The sequence below is a fragment of the Macrotis lagotis genome, chromosome 3, assembly GCF_037893015.1.
Source record: "Macrotis lagotis isolate mMagLag1 chromosome 3, bilby.v1.9.chrom.fasta, whole genome shotgun sequence".
NCBI classification, from domain to species: domain Eukaryota; kingdom Metazoa; phylum Chordata; class Mammalia; order Peramelemorphia; family Peramelidae; genus Macrotis; species Macrotis lagotis.
In genome coordinates, this window is record NC_133660.1 from 81,641,563 (window position 1) to 81,654,733 (window position 13,171).

The 13,171-nt window shown below is 34.9% G+C and overlaps 1 protein-coding gene across 5 annotated transcripts in view; it reads right to left on the reverse strand.

The window, feature by feature from the left end:
- The window catches only part of WDR17 (WD repeat domain 17), a 93,320-nt gene that overhangs the window by 37,620 nt on the left and 42,529 nt on the right, over nucleotides 1–13,171 (reverse strand). For 3 of the 5 annotated variants that reach the window (XM_074228938.1, XM_074228937.1, XM_074228936.1), the window contains exons 11-12: nucleotides 12,896–13,060; nucleotides 92–294 (exon numbers count right to left, since the gene is read on the reverse strand). In XM_074228938.1, the coding sequence (XP_074085039.1) occupies nucleotides 92–294; nucleotides 12,896–13,060 (368 nt within the window). The remainder of the gene's footprint in view (nucleotides 1–91; nucleotides 295–12,895; nucleotides 13,061–13,171) is intronic. The other 2 variants (XM_074228940.1, XM_074228939.1) reach the window with 1 other exon arrangement.

A 13,171-nucleotide genomic window follows, 5' to 3' on the forward strand; every position in this document is an offset into this window, starting at 1 on the left:
TATTATTTAATTAAACAAATAAATGGATATTTATAAAATTCAGGCGTTCTCCACAAAAGAAAGAATTTTCAAGGTAAAGACCATTAGTTACCATAAACATCTGCACCATGGTCATATACTGTATCTAAACAGGTTCCTTCTCGAGTATCCCACACCCGGATCGTACTATCCCAGCTGCCTGATATTAGTAGATAAGGGATTTCAGGATTCCACATTAATCCCCGCACAGGTGCAGTATGTCCAGTGAGTGTATTTATACAAGCATCTTGTGTATAATCCCATATTCGAACAGTACTGAAAATAGTATAGATAAAACATAAATTATAATTCAGTTAAAAGATTAAGTTGCCCTAAAAGAATAAAAGAATAATCACTATCACTTAGCATTCATTTTTTATATAGAATGCATTAAAATAACCTCCTATTTCACAATACATGAAAATAAAATTTAACTAGGCTAAAGTAACGTAATTGGACATATATGAATTTTGAGTTAATAGCCTAATTCAAGATAACTGAAATATTATTATTATTATTTAAAATTATTTGCAATTTGCTTCTCACAGCAAAGAATTTAGGTGATATAGTTATAATTTTGTTTTATAAATTTTTGGACTTGATAATATTTTCTTTTTTTTAGCATTCATTTTTATAAAACTTTGAGTTCCAAATTTTTCTCCCTTCCCTCTCCTCTCCCCAAGAACAGCAAGCAATCTGATATGGATTATACATGTACAATCATGTTAAAAATATTTCCACATTAGATATGTTAAAAAAAAAAGAATCAGAACAAAAAGGAAAAACCATGAGAAAATAAACCCTCCCCAAAGTGAAAATAATATGCTTTGATCTGCATTTATATCATAGTCCTTTCTCTGGATGTAGGTGGTACAAGGTTTTTGAAATTGTCTTTGGTTACTATATTATTTTTTGTTGTTGTTTGTTTGTTTGTTTGTTTGTTTGCTAGGTAATGGGGGTTAAGCAGCTTGCCCAAGGCCACACAGCTAGGTAATTATTAAGTGTCTGAGGCCAGATTTGAACTCAGGTACTCCTGACTCCAGGGCTGGTGCTCTATCCACTGCACCACCTAGCCACCCCTGGTTATTATATTATTGAGAACTAGGTCTATCAAAGTTGATCATCAACTGTCTTTGGTTTATTTATTTATTTGTTTGTTTATTCTCATACATTTGCATATGCATATTTTCAAGTTACAAAATTTCCTTCCACCCTCCCTTCCCACCCCCCTCCCCTTAGCAGCGAACAATCAGGTTAGGTTACATATTTTCATAAACATGTTTACAGACTAGTATTAGTTACTTTTGGTATGAGAAATTAGGATTAAGAGAAATAGATACATAAGAGATAATTTTTATAAAGTGTTCATCAGATTCTATAGGGTTGGTTTTCTGTCTGTGTGTGTGTGTGTGTGTGTGTGTGTGTGTGTGTGTGTGTGTGTGTGTGTTTCTTCCTCTCGATGGGTACAGCATAGTCCATAGCCAGTCTAAACAGTTGTCCTAGCTCTCTGCACTGCTGAGAGTAGCTGCTTCCATCAAGGTTGATCATCTCACAATGTTGTTGTTAATGCATGCATTGTTCTCCTGCCTCTACTCCCTTTATTCAGCATCAGATCCCATAAGTCATTCCATGCTTCTCTAGAATCCAACCATTTATGATTTCTTATAGAACAATAATACTCCATAGTATTCATGTACCACAACTTGCTGAGCCATTCCCCAATTGATGGGTGTCCCCTCAATTTCCATTTCTTTGCCACTACAAAAAGGGCTGGTATGAATATTTTGGAATATGTGGGACTTTTCCCTTTTTTTAATAATTTCTTCTAGATACAGACCTAGAATTAGAATTGCTGGGTCAAAGGGTATGAATAGTTTTATTGCTCTTTGGGCATAGTTCCATATTGCTCTCCAGAATGTTTGGATCCATTCACAACTCCATCAACACATAATGTCCCAATCCTCTCACAACCACTCCAGCATTGATCATCTTCCCTTTTTTCATCTTGGACAATCTGATAGGTGTGGAATGATAACTCATTGTTGTTTAAATTTGCATTTCTCAAATCAATAGTGATTTGGAGCATTTTTAATATGATTATATATAGCTTTAATTTCTTCATTTGAAAACCATTTCATATCCTTTGACCATTTATCAATTGGTGAATGACTTTGTGACCTTATAAATTTGGTGCAATTCTCCATATATTTTAGAAATAAGACCTTTATCAGAACTCCTAGTTATGAAGATTGTTTCCTAGCTTTCTGTTTTCCTTCTAATTTTGACAGCATTGATTTTGTTAGTGCAAATTTTTTTAATTTAATATAGTCAAAATCATTCATTTTGCAGTTTATAATGTCTGTAATTCTTGTTTGGTCATAAACTTATCCTCTTTCCATAGATCTGACAGATAGAATATTTCTTGGTCTATTAATTTATTTATGGTATCACTCTTTATGTCTAAATCCTGTTCCTATTTGGACCTTATTTTGTTCTAGGGTGTATGCCTAGTTTTTGCCATACTATTTTTCCAGTTTTCCCAACAACTTTTGTCAAATAGTGAGTTATCTCAGAAGCTGAAGTCTTTGAGTTTGTCAAATAGTAGACTGCTGTAGTCATTTACTACGACTTCTTTTGAACCTATCCTATTCCACTCTATGTTTTAACCAGTTTTGATGACTGCAACTTTATAGTATGGTTTTAGATCTTGTAGAGCTAGATCACCTTCCTTTACATTTTTTTTATCAGTTCCCTTGCTATTCTCGACCTTTTGTTGCTCCATATGAATTTTGTTACTATTTTTTTTTCAGTAAAGGAGTTATTTTGTAGTTTGATTGGGATGGTACTGAATAAGTAATTTAAGTAGAATTGTCATTTGTATTATATTTGCTCAAACTAACCATGAGCATTTGGCATTTTTTCCAATTATTTAGATCTGACTTTATTTGGTGAGAAGTGCTTTATAATTGTGTTCATACAGTTTCTGGATTTGTCTTGGGAGGTAGATTTCCATGCATTTAATGTTGTCTATTGATATTTTAAATGGAATTTCTCTATCTCTTGCTCTTAGGGCTTTGTTGTTAATATTTAGCAATGCTGAAGATTTATGTAAGTTTATTTTATATCCTGATACTCTGCTGAATTTGTTAATTGTTTCAAGGAGTTTCTCAGATGACTTTCTCAGGTTCTCTAAGTATACCATCATATCTTCTGCAGAGTGAAAGTTTTGCTTCCTCATTGCCAATTCTGATTCCTTCAATTTCTTTTTCTTCTCTTATTGCTACTGCTAGACTTTCTAATACTATATTGAATAGCAATGTAATAATGGGCATCCTTGTTTCACTCCTGATTTTATTGGAAATGCTCAGAGTTTATTTACATTACTGATAATATTTGTTGATAGTTTCAGATAGATACTATTTATTATTTTAAGGAAAATTCCATTTATTCCCAAACTTTCTAGTGTTTAATAGGAATAGATGTTTATTTTATCAAAGTCTTTTTCAGCATCTATTGAGATAATCATATGATTTCTGTTGGCTTTGCTATTGATATGTTTAATTATGTTGAGTGTTTTTCTAATGTTGAACCATATCCATCTACCTGGTATAAATCCTACCTGATCATGGTATATTATTCTAGTAATGCTATAGTCTCATTGCTAAAATTTTATTTAAGATTTTTGCATTAATGTTTATTGGGGAGATTGGTCTATAATTTTCTTTGCCTGTTTTGGTTCTTCCTAGTTTAGGTATCAGCACCATGTTTGTATCATAAAATGAATTTGTAGAACTCCTTCCTCTCCTATTTTTTAAAATAGTTTATGTAGAATAGGAATTAACTGGTCCTTAAATGTTTGGTAAAATTCACTTGTAAATCCATCTGGATCTGGAGACTTTTTCTTAGGGAGTAATTTTTTTAAGGTTTTTGCAAGGCAAATTGTGTACAATGTTCTCTTGGCTCCACTAACTTCACTTGTACATCATGCAAGTTCTTAGCTCATGTAAATCTTTCCAGGTTTGACAAATATGCCTACTCATCATTTCTTATAGAATAATAGTATTCCATTACAATTATAAACCACAACTTCTTCAGCTATCCCCAGTTAATGAGCATTCCCTCCATTTCTAATTCTTTGCCACCATAAAAAGAACTTCTATAAATATTTTTGTACATATGGGTCCTTTTCCCTTTTTTATGATCTTTTTGGAATACAGACCTAGTAGTGATATTGGTGGATCAAAGGGTATGATAATTTAATAGCCTTTTGGTTATAATTTCTCCAGAATGGTTGGATCTGTTCAAAACTCCACTAACAGTGCTTTAGTGTTCCAGTTTTCTCATACTCCCTCTAATATTTGTCATTTTCCTTTTCTGTCATGTTAGCCAATCTGATAGATATTACGTGATAACTCAAGAGTTATTTTAATTTGCATTTCTCTACTCAACAGTGATTTAGAGCATTTTTTCATATGACTAAATATCTTTCAAATCTTCATTTGAAAACTGACTTCACAACTGGTCTTGTATCAATTGAACAATGACTTGTAGTCTTATAAAGTTGTATCATTTATATATTTTAGAAATGAGGCCTTTATCAGAAATACTAATTGTATAAGTTGTTTCCCAGCTTTCTTATTTCCTTCTAATCTTGGTTTATTTCCTATAAGCCTACCAAAAGTTTTGTGGTATGATATTTATATAAAGAAATAATTTTTAAAAAGTAAATGTTCATATTAACTATACTAAAGAGGAAATTAGCTAGCTTGCTGAATTTCTTCTAAAATATTATTTATATTTAAAAATAATCAATAAAACAAAATAAAATCTGACAATTTTTACAATAAAAATTAATGTCTGTAAAATGTTTTTATATTCAGGAAACAGTAAATAATTATGCTCATGGACAAAAATGCTATAACTCCTATTTATTTCTATATTGTTTGTATGTATGCCAATAATACAATTACTTTGGTCAGTGTATAATGAGTAGTAACTTAAATAAAATGTTATTATCACCACTATCAAAATTAGCCCTCTAATTAAAAAATGCATTAGTTTTAAATATACTACAAATCTATATTTGTAGATTTTATTTATCAAAATATGCCCATATATTAGCCATCTGTTTGTATACCCAGTGCTTTGTTTATAATACACAATTTTAAAATGTTTCATTTGTTCACTAATTGCCTTCAAATATTTATATCTATAAATATTTATATTTACAAAAAGATGGGATGGGGGAGAAGGTATGAAAGACTAGAAGACATCTAATATTCCTCCAGATTTAAATATATGATATAGTTAATCTGTGTTTTTGAATGATACAGTTAATCTGTGTCTTTGTCCTTAAGGTATGAGTTAGCTCTGCATGATCCATTGTATGTATTTGGGGGCTGTAATCTGTGAAACTAGCTTTAGAAAATCCCACAGAATCATTCAGTCTCACTCCCATAAATCTCTTATGGTACAATATAAGAAATTACTATTTTATAAAATTTTATGTTCATAATTATAACTATTATTATATTGAGCAATATGTCAGATAAATTTCAAAGCCTCTATACAAGAATGGACTTGATTATTAAATACTTATTCTGCTTTAAGTAAAATAACTAGGGTTGCTTTAAGTAATTTTTTGGCTGGATGGATTGGGTCCTAATTTTTTTTAATCAAACAAGTCAAAGTATAGAGACAACCAGATGGTTCAGTGGATAGAGCTCTAAGCCTGGAAGATCTGTATTCAAATTTAACCTCAGATACTTACTAGCTCTGTGGTCCTGGGCAAGTCACTTTAACCCGCTTGCCTTAATACACCAGGGAAGATTATGGCAAACCATTTCAGTATCTTTGCCATGAAAACTCTATATAGGATCACAAATAGTTGGATATGACTGAACTACTGAACTAAAAGTCAAAATATAAGATAGGATGTTTGGAGTGGAACCCTTGGTAATTATAAGGTTGGGATTTCTTAACAGATTTAGTCATTAGGAAATAACCTATATTAATCTCTATGCTTTTTTTCATCTGTAAAATGCCAAAGCCACCAATAAACAGTTCAGTTTATGTCTTATTATTAAGGATGTTCAGAGATGATTTCATGTTCTCTCACTAATCCCTTTCAATATTAAATCACTTTCATTAGCAAGATTTTTCCCTCATTCTAACATTCCTTATTGTGCAAATAAAGATTATCAGTAACAACTGTCCCTTTCTTCTAACAAGCCATTCAGTGTACTAACAGCATAGCTTAAGTTTTTTCAATTTAAATTTAAAAAATTATTATTTCAAGCAGATTCTAGAAGTATACAATTACTAATAATTCACATAATATATTTGACATCATCAGCACCTTCAGTTTTCTGGATCTGGTTTGGTTTTTGAACTCCATTTTCTCTAGGACTGTTTGCTTCTTTGCTAGCATCAATCCTTCGGCTTTTTCCTTTTGAACAACTCCTGATCTTTCTTTACCAGGGTCTGTTTGGACTCATTTCTGGAATTGAAAGAGGATTAGCAAATAATCATGTCAACCTCCTCTGCAGTTCACCTTTGTTTATCAGTCTTAGAATTTAATCTTTTGCTTGGCCATAGCAGCAGAGTCTTGAACTCTAATTCTCAAAATAAATTACAGGCATTTCTCTTGAACATTATATTTACTTTTATGGTCACTTCTGTAAATGTCTTCTCTTTCCTACTAGGTACGAGTGTCATGAGGACTGAACTAGGTTTTGTTTTGTTTTTTCATCCTTTTAATCCCTCCCCATACCTAGCACAGTAGTTTCTACACAGGAGGTACTTAATAAATATTGGTTGTTGGGGCAGCTAGGTGGCACAGTAGATAGAGCACCAGCCCTAGAGTCAGGAGTACCTGAATTCAAATCTGGCCTCAGACACTTAATAATTACCTAGCTGTGTGGCCTTGGGCAAGCCACTTAACCCCACTGCCTTGTAAAAAAAAAATAAATAAATAAATAAGTTGTTGAATGAAAATAATAAGGAATATAAGGAATATTAATAGGTTATGTGATCTGGGGCTCATGCATAGCTTCTATTTCTCATAGTCCTTTTGAAACAGATGAACTCTGGGTACAGAGAAATATTGTACTATTTTCCTTTTTTCTATATTAAAACACACAGCACCTACTTCTGCTAGCTTCATGGCCATTAGAACAAATTGTTCTCCTCTGCACATTCCACTGATGAGTTTGAGACTCCTTCAGTTACCCTCAACCTGGCTTAGCCCACTTGCTGAAACAGTTTACTGGGGTGGTACTGTGCATACAACTTTTTGAAGCCACAGGTGAGAGTTAGGTAGCTCAGGTAGACATGAAAGGTGGAAAGCATTCCTAAAGAGGGCTCAGCAGCCCTCACACCAAGGTACTAGTCTTCTTTGAACATAATGTATACCCCACTGAAGCAGGAACTGTGGACCATTTAGAACTTGGTTAGTCATTGAAGATGCCAAGGTCATCCACTGCATCTAAAGCCATCACCAGTTGATTTGACTGCTTGCCATACTGGATCATGATGACTTTGGAAGAGAGAGTTAGGCAGTTGATTTCAAGCAGCTCTACCTCACTTAAATTCAATTTATGCATGCAACAAAAGGCATCACTCATAACCATTATTCAAAGTCCTGTGGTGACAGGCAAGTGATGAAGTAGCAGGTGCAGATGCACTAGGAGCTGTAGTCACAACCTAGCACATAGGTGGCCCAGGATCATAGGGTCATTTCTCCACTGCAGTGGGATTCAGCATCCCCCTGAGTGACTGAGCAGTCCTTTTAAGGATCACACTGCTCACCTCCTGATGTGAGGAAGGAGCTAGAAAAGGTGCCCTAAAAAGTGTCTGCTTAACTAATCCTGCCCTAATCAGGGCAACAGGTGAGGAACCCACAGTTAGGTCAAGACACAAAAATATCTACAAAAACTTCTTCAAAGAGGAGTTCCCTCATCATTGGGGCATGGAACATTCCCAAAAGTCCATTGAAAGAGGAACAGCTCTTGTTGTAAGAGATCTCAGCATGGTATCCAAATAGCAGCCCTGAGTAAAACAAGACTAGCAAACAAAAGCCAGTTTCCTCAAGTTAGAGCTGGATACACGTTTTTCTGGAGTAATCACCATGAAAAGGAACACAATGAAGTTAGGGTAGGTTTTGCAATCAAAACTAATCTAGTCAGCATTCAAGAGTACCTACCAAAAGGAGTGAATGACAGGTTCATGACAATGAGATTGCTACTACCAAGAAAACTCCATGCCACCATCATCAGTACCTATGCTCCCACTGTGACAAACATTGATGAAGTTAAAGAAAAAAATTATGAAATCCTGGAGACCCTTATCATCAATGTACCAAAAGTGGACAAGCTTATAACTCTGGGTGACTTTAATGCTAGAGTAGGCTGATTACTAGACATGGTAGAGACCTCAGGAGGAATGGTGTTGGAAACAACAACAGCAATAGTCACTTTCTACTGAAGACTTATGCATCTCACAACCTTCTCATCACAGTCTTCCATTTACCTAAATACAATAAAACTTCCTGGATGCACCCTCATAGAAAACACTGGCATCTATTAGACTATGTAATTGTAAGGAGAAGAGACAGACATGATGTGAGAGTGACAAAAGGCAACGTTGGTACAGAATGCTGGACTGATCACAGACTCATCTACTCTAATCTAAATATTCATATTCAACCAAAGTGGCAGCCCCAAGGCAAAATAAATACTAGAAGAATTAATGGCAAAAGATTAGAGTGTCTCTCTGAATGGGAACAGTTTGTTATTAACTTGTAGGGAAAGCTGAGTCAACACACAATTGGCAACAGTGGAACAGAAAAGGAGTGGGCAGCTTTCAGAGATCTGGTGTACAGCACTGCATTTGCTCATCTGGACCAGAACATGAAAATGATGAAGATATACAGAAAAGTAAAAGAATTTGCCAATACAATTGGTAAAAACAAGAAAAAAAAAGAACTCCTCAAGGTTTACCAGCAGGATAATTCATTTATTTCTAAGAAGGCAGAATTTAATTCCATCCAAAGTAAAGTCCGGGGACAGCTAGGTGGCACAGTGGATAGAGCACTAGCCCTGGAGTCAGGAGTACCTGAGTTCAAATCCGGCCTCAGACTCTTAATAATTTACCTAGTTGTGTGGCCTTGGGTAAGCCACTTAACCCTACTGCCCTACCAAAAAAAAACCACCTAAAAAAAAAAAGTAAAGTCCAAGCAAAGCTTAGAGAGATTCAGGCTTCTTGGCTCAGTAAGAAAACAGATGTAATTCAATTTTATGTAGAAAGTAACAAACTAAAATGCTTTTATGATGCCTTGAAGGCTGTTTATAGACCAAAGACATATGGTACATCTCAGTTACTCAGTTCTGCTGGATCCACATTGATTAACAATAGGGATTTGATCCTAGAAAGATGGGCTGAACACTTCCATAATGTTCTTAACAGACCATGATCAATCAATGCAAAAGTCACTGACCATTTACCTCAAGATGAAGTAAATCAATTCCTAACTGAAGTTCCAACTGAAGAAGTTTTGAATGCCATTAGGCTTCTTTCAAGTGGGCCTGGTGTTGATTCCAGCTGAGAGGGGGTCCATTGCTCATCCAAAATCTGACTGAAATTTTCCAGTTATATGGCATGAAGAGGTTATCCCCCAAGATTTCAAGGATGCCTCCATTGTTTATCTCTTTAAAGGTAAAGGGAATAGATTGTCCTGAGACAATCACAGGGATATTTCTCTTTTAGTCATTGCTGGTAAGATTCTTGCCAGATCAATAGACTGATCCTTCACCTGAAAGTAGGTCACCTTCATGAGAGTCAGTGTGGCTTCAGAAAGGGTAAAGGAACAGTCAATATGGTGTTTGCTGCCCCACAACTCCAGGAAAATGTCAGGAACAGATCAGAGTCCCATATATGACATTTGTATATTTGACCATTTGATACCATCAGTAACGAGGTTTATGGAAAATTTTGTCAAAATTTGGTTACCTGGAGAAGTTCATCAGTATTCTATGTCAATTTCATAATAGCATGAATTTGGGGGTTCTGGATGGTGGACGATGCTCTCAAGATTTCCCAGTCACCAATAGAGTAAAATGAGAATGTTCCTTGCTCCCATACCTATTAGCATGATGTTTTCAGCCACCTTCACTGAGGATGAACATGTCCTCAGGTTTAGCTACCACACTGATGGTAAATTCTTCAATTTGAAAAGGCTACAAGCCAAGCCCAAAGCGGAGGGAGTGTTGATGTATGAACTTCTGTTTGTAAATGATTGTGCACTCAATGCAGCCTCTGAAGCTGAGATGCAACAAAGTATGGATTGATTCTCTGCTGCTTGCGCTAATTTTGGTCTAACAATTAACACCAAGAAAACCACACATTCCATATGCGGAAACATCAATTATATCAAATGGAGAAGTTTTGAGTACTGTGGACAAGTTCACTTGCCTGGGCAGTATCTTTTCTAAGGAGGTAAACATTGACATTGAAGTTGACACTTGCATTGCCAGAGCTAGCTCTCAGTATCCAAAAGAAAGTGTGGGAGAAAAGAGATATTAAACTGACTACCAAACTGAAGGTCTACAGAGCTGTTGTGTTGACCTCATTACTATATGCCTGTGAAACCTGAACAGCCTATCAACACCATGCCAGGGAAATGAATCGTTTTCATTTAAATTGTCTGAAGATCAACTGGCAGGAGAAAATAGCAGACCCTGAGGTCCTTTCTCAAGCTAAACTGCCTAGCATTCCAACATTGCTACAGAAAGTGCAACTATGATGGACTTGACACATTGTTAGAATGCCAGACGTATGTTTTCCCAAAATACTACTTTATGGAGAACTTACAGAGGGCAAGTGCTCACAAGGGGGTCAGAAGAAGCAATACTGAGACGCTCTGAAGGTCTCATTGAAGAACATTAGAACTGATCGTACAGCATGGGAGACACTGGCACAGGACTGTACACCATGGCATGCCCTCATCAGTGAGGGTGCTGCTCTCTATGAGGAAGGCTTAGGAAATGTGACATTTGTAAGTTTAGAGTAAAGACCCCAGGGTTCACATGGACTATTTGTACCCAACTTGTGGTAGAGCATTCCAAGCTCATATTGATCTTATCAGCCACAGTTGGACACACTTCTAATTTGTCTCAAACAATGATGCCATCTTGATCTTCTTTGATAACAAAAGACAAGAACCAAACCATTAAGAAAAAATATTTTAATCCTTTTCTTTTTCTGTATTATTATAATTCTTTCCTTACAAGCAAACCTCTACAAGCAAGGAATGAGACACTATTAAATCAGAGACTCTATTAAAATAGTTAATCTTTTGAAACTATTAAACCTTCCCTATATTGACTATATTAGTCTGCTATGTTATCCTGTCTATAAACTAGTGTCTCCAGTTGTCTCACCAGGTATCCAAGTTATAAATCATAAATTCTTCTAGGTTTCCTTGTGTTAATAAAGACCCTAACTCCCAGTCAAGCTGACAGTTTCAGTTAAGTGCTCTAAATTCTTAATCTTAATTTAAGAATTTATGGTTAACCTAAAACTCTGTTCCCCTCCAGGCATGTGCAGGAACACAACCTTACATCATGTATTAAGCTCTGAGTCCCTCTCTGATATCTTTCAGTTCTGCCCAGACCTGATCCCTCCCCCAAGAGTTTCCTGAAAAACTTGTCTTTCCATCTTTAAGTTTCTGGATCCATGTGGACCTATCTCATGGCTGTCCCACTTTCCCTTTCTCCCTTCTTAATTGTCCTTGATGTTCTCACCAATCCAACTTTTGTAGCTGTTTCTTCTTTGCTTAAATTTTACTATCTTCTTTACCTTGCTGCCTCTCTAAAAACTCTATGAATTCACTTTTTTTCAATAACCTGTGAATTGAAATTTATGCTTTTTCTCAGAGCTTTGTGATTTTTTCACTGATAAACAAATTCTCATCAATCTTTGCAAGCCCCCTCCCCCCTTGAACAATTCTTCCTGCTACACTTTAATTAAAAAGATGAGAAACAGAAGCATAGAAAAGTAAAAGAATTTGCCAATACAATTGGTAAGTAGGTAGGAAAAAATATGAACAGAAACTGCATGATTCCAAATGCAGTATTTTCCAACAAGATCATGTTATTATTTATTTACTATTATTTATTTATTTATTTATTTATATGTTTATTATTATTTATTTACCATTATTTACTGTTCTGGAGATTAACAGTTAGTTACTATTAAGAGATTTCTCAAAAACCAGAAGAACATTATACACCATAACAGCAACATGGGGGTGATGATCAACCTTAATGGACTTTGCTCATTTCATCAAATCAGGGACAATTTTAGGTTATCTGTGATGGAGAATACCATCTGTATCCAAAGAAAGAATTGTGGAGTTTAAACAAAGACCAAAGACTATTACCTTCAATTTAAAAAAAAAGTTGTTTTATGTACTAAACAATTTTGCTGTCTGTTATATTTTACTTTTTTCTCAAGGATATGATTTTTCTTTCAACACATTCAATTTTGATCAATGTAAAGCAATGAAACAATGTAAAAGATTATCAGACTTCCTTCTGTTGGGGGGGAGGAAGGAAGGAAGGTTGGGGGAAAAATTGTAAAATTCAAAACGTTACAAAAATGATAGGTAGAAACTACTATTGTATATAATTGGAAAACAAAATATTTATATTTAAAAATAAAATAAACAAAGAGATTCTCAACTTGGCATTTCTAAAACCCATTCTGTGGTGAAATCCATGTGGCTGGTTTTACTACTTCATCAAATTTAGATGATAAGCATTAGAATTTAGGCATGGATACTTAGAACAAGAATAATTTAGAATCTAAGAATACATACCCATCATCAGAACCACTGCAAAGTATTCCTTCCCTCAAGGGAGACCATCTTACATGAAACACCTTTGCAGTATGTCCAGTAAATACCTTCAGTGGTTGATCAGAGCTGGTGGCTAAGTAATAAACACGGACATTTTTGTCTTCACAGCCAGTAGCTATCATGTCTCTGCAATATTATTAACATGACCATCAGAACCGGGAATATCTGGTAGTGTTCATACAAATTCAAAAGTAGAGAGCTACTCTAATTCCTAAATATGGAGGGAGTTTAATTTTG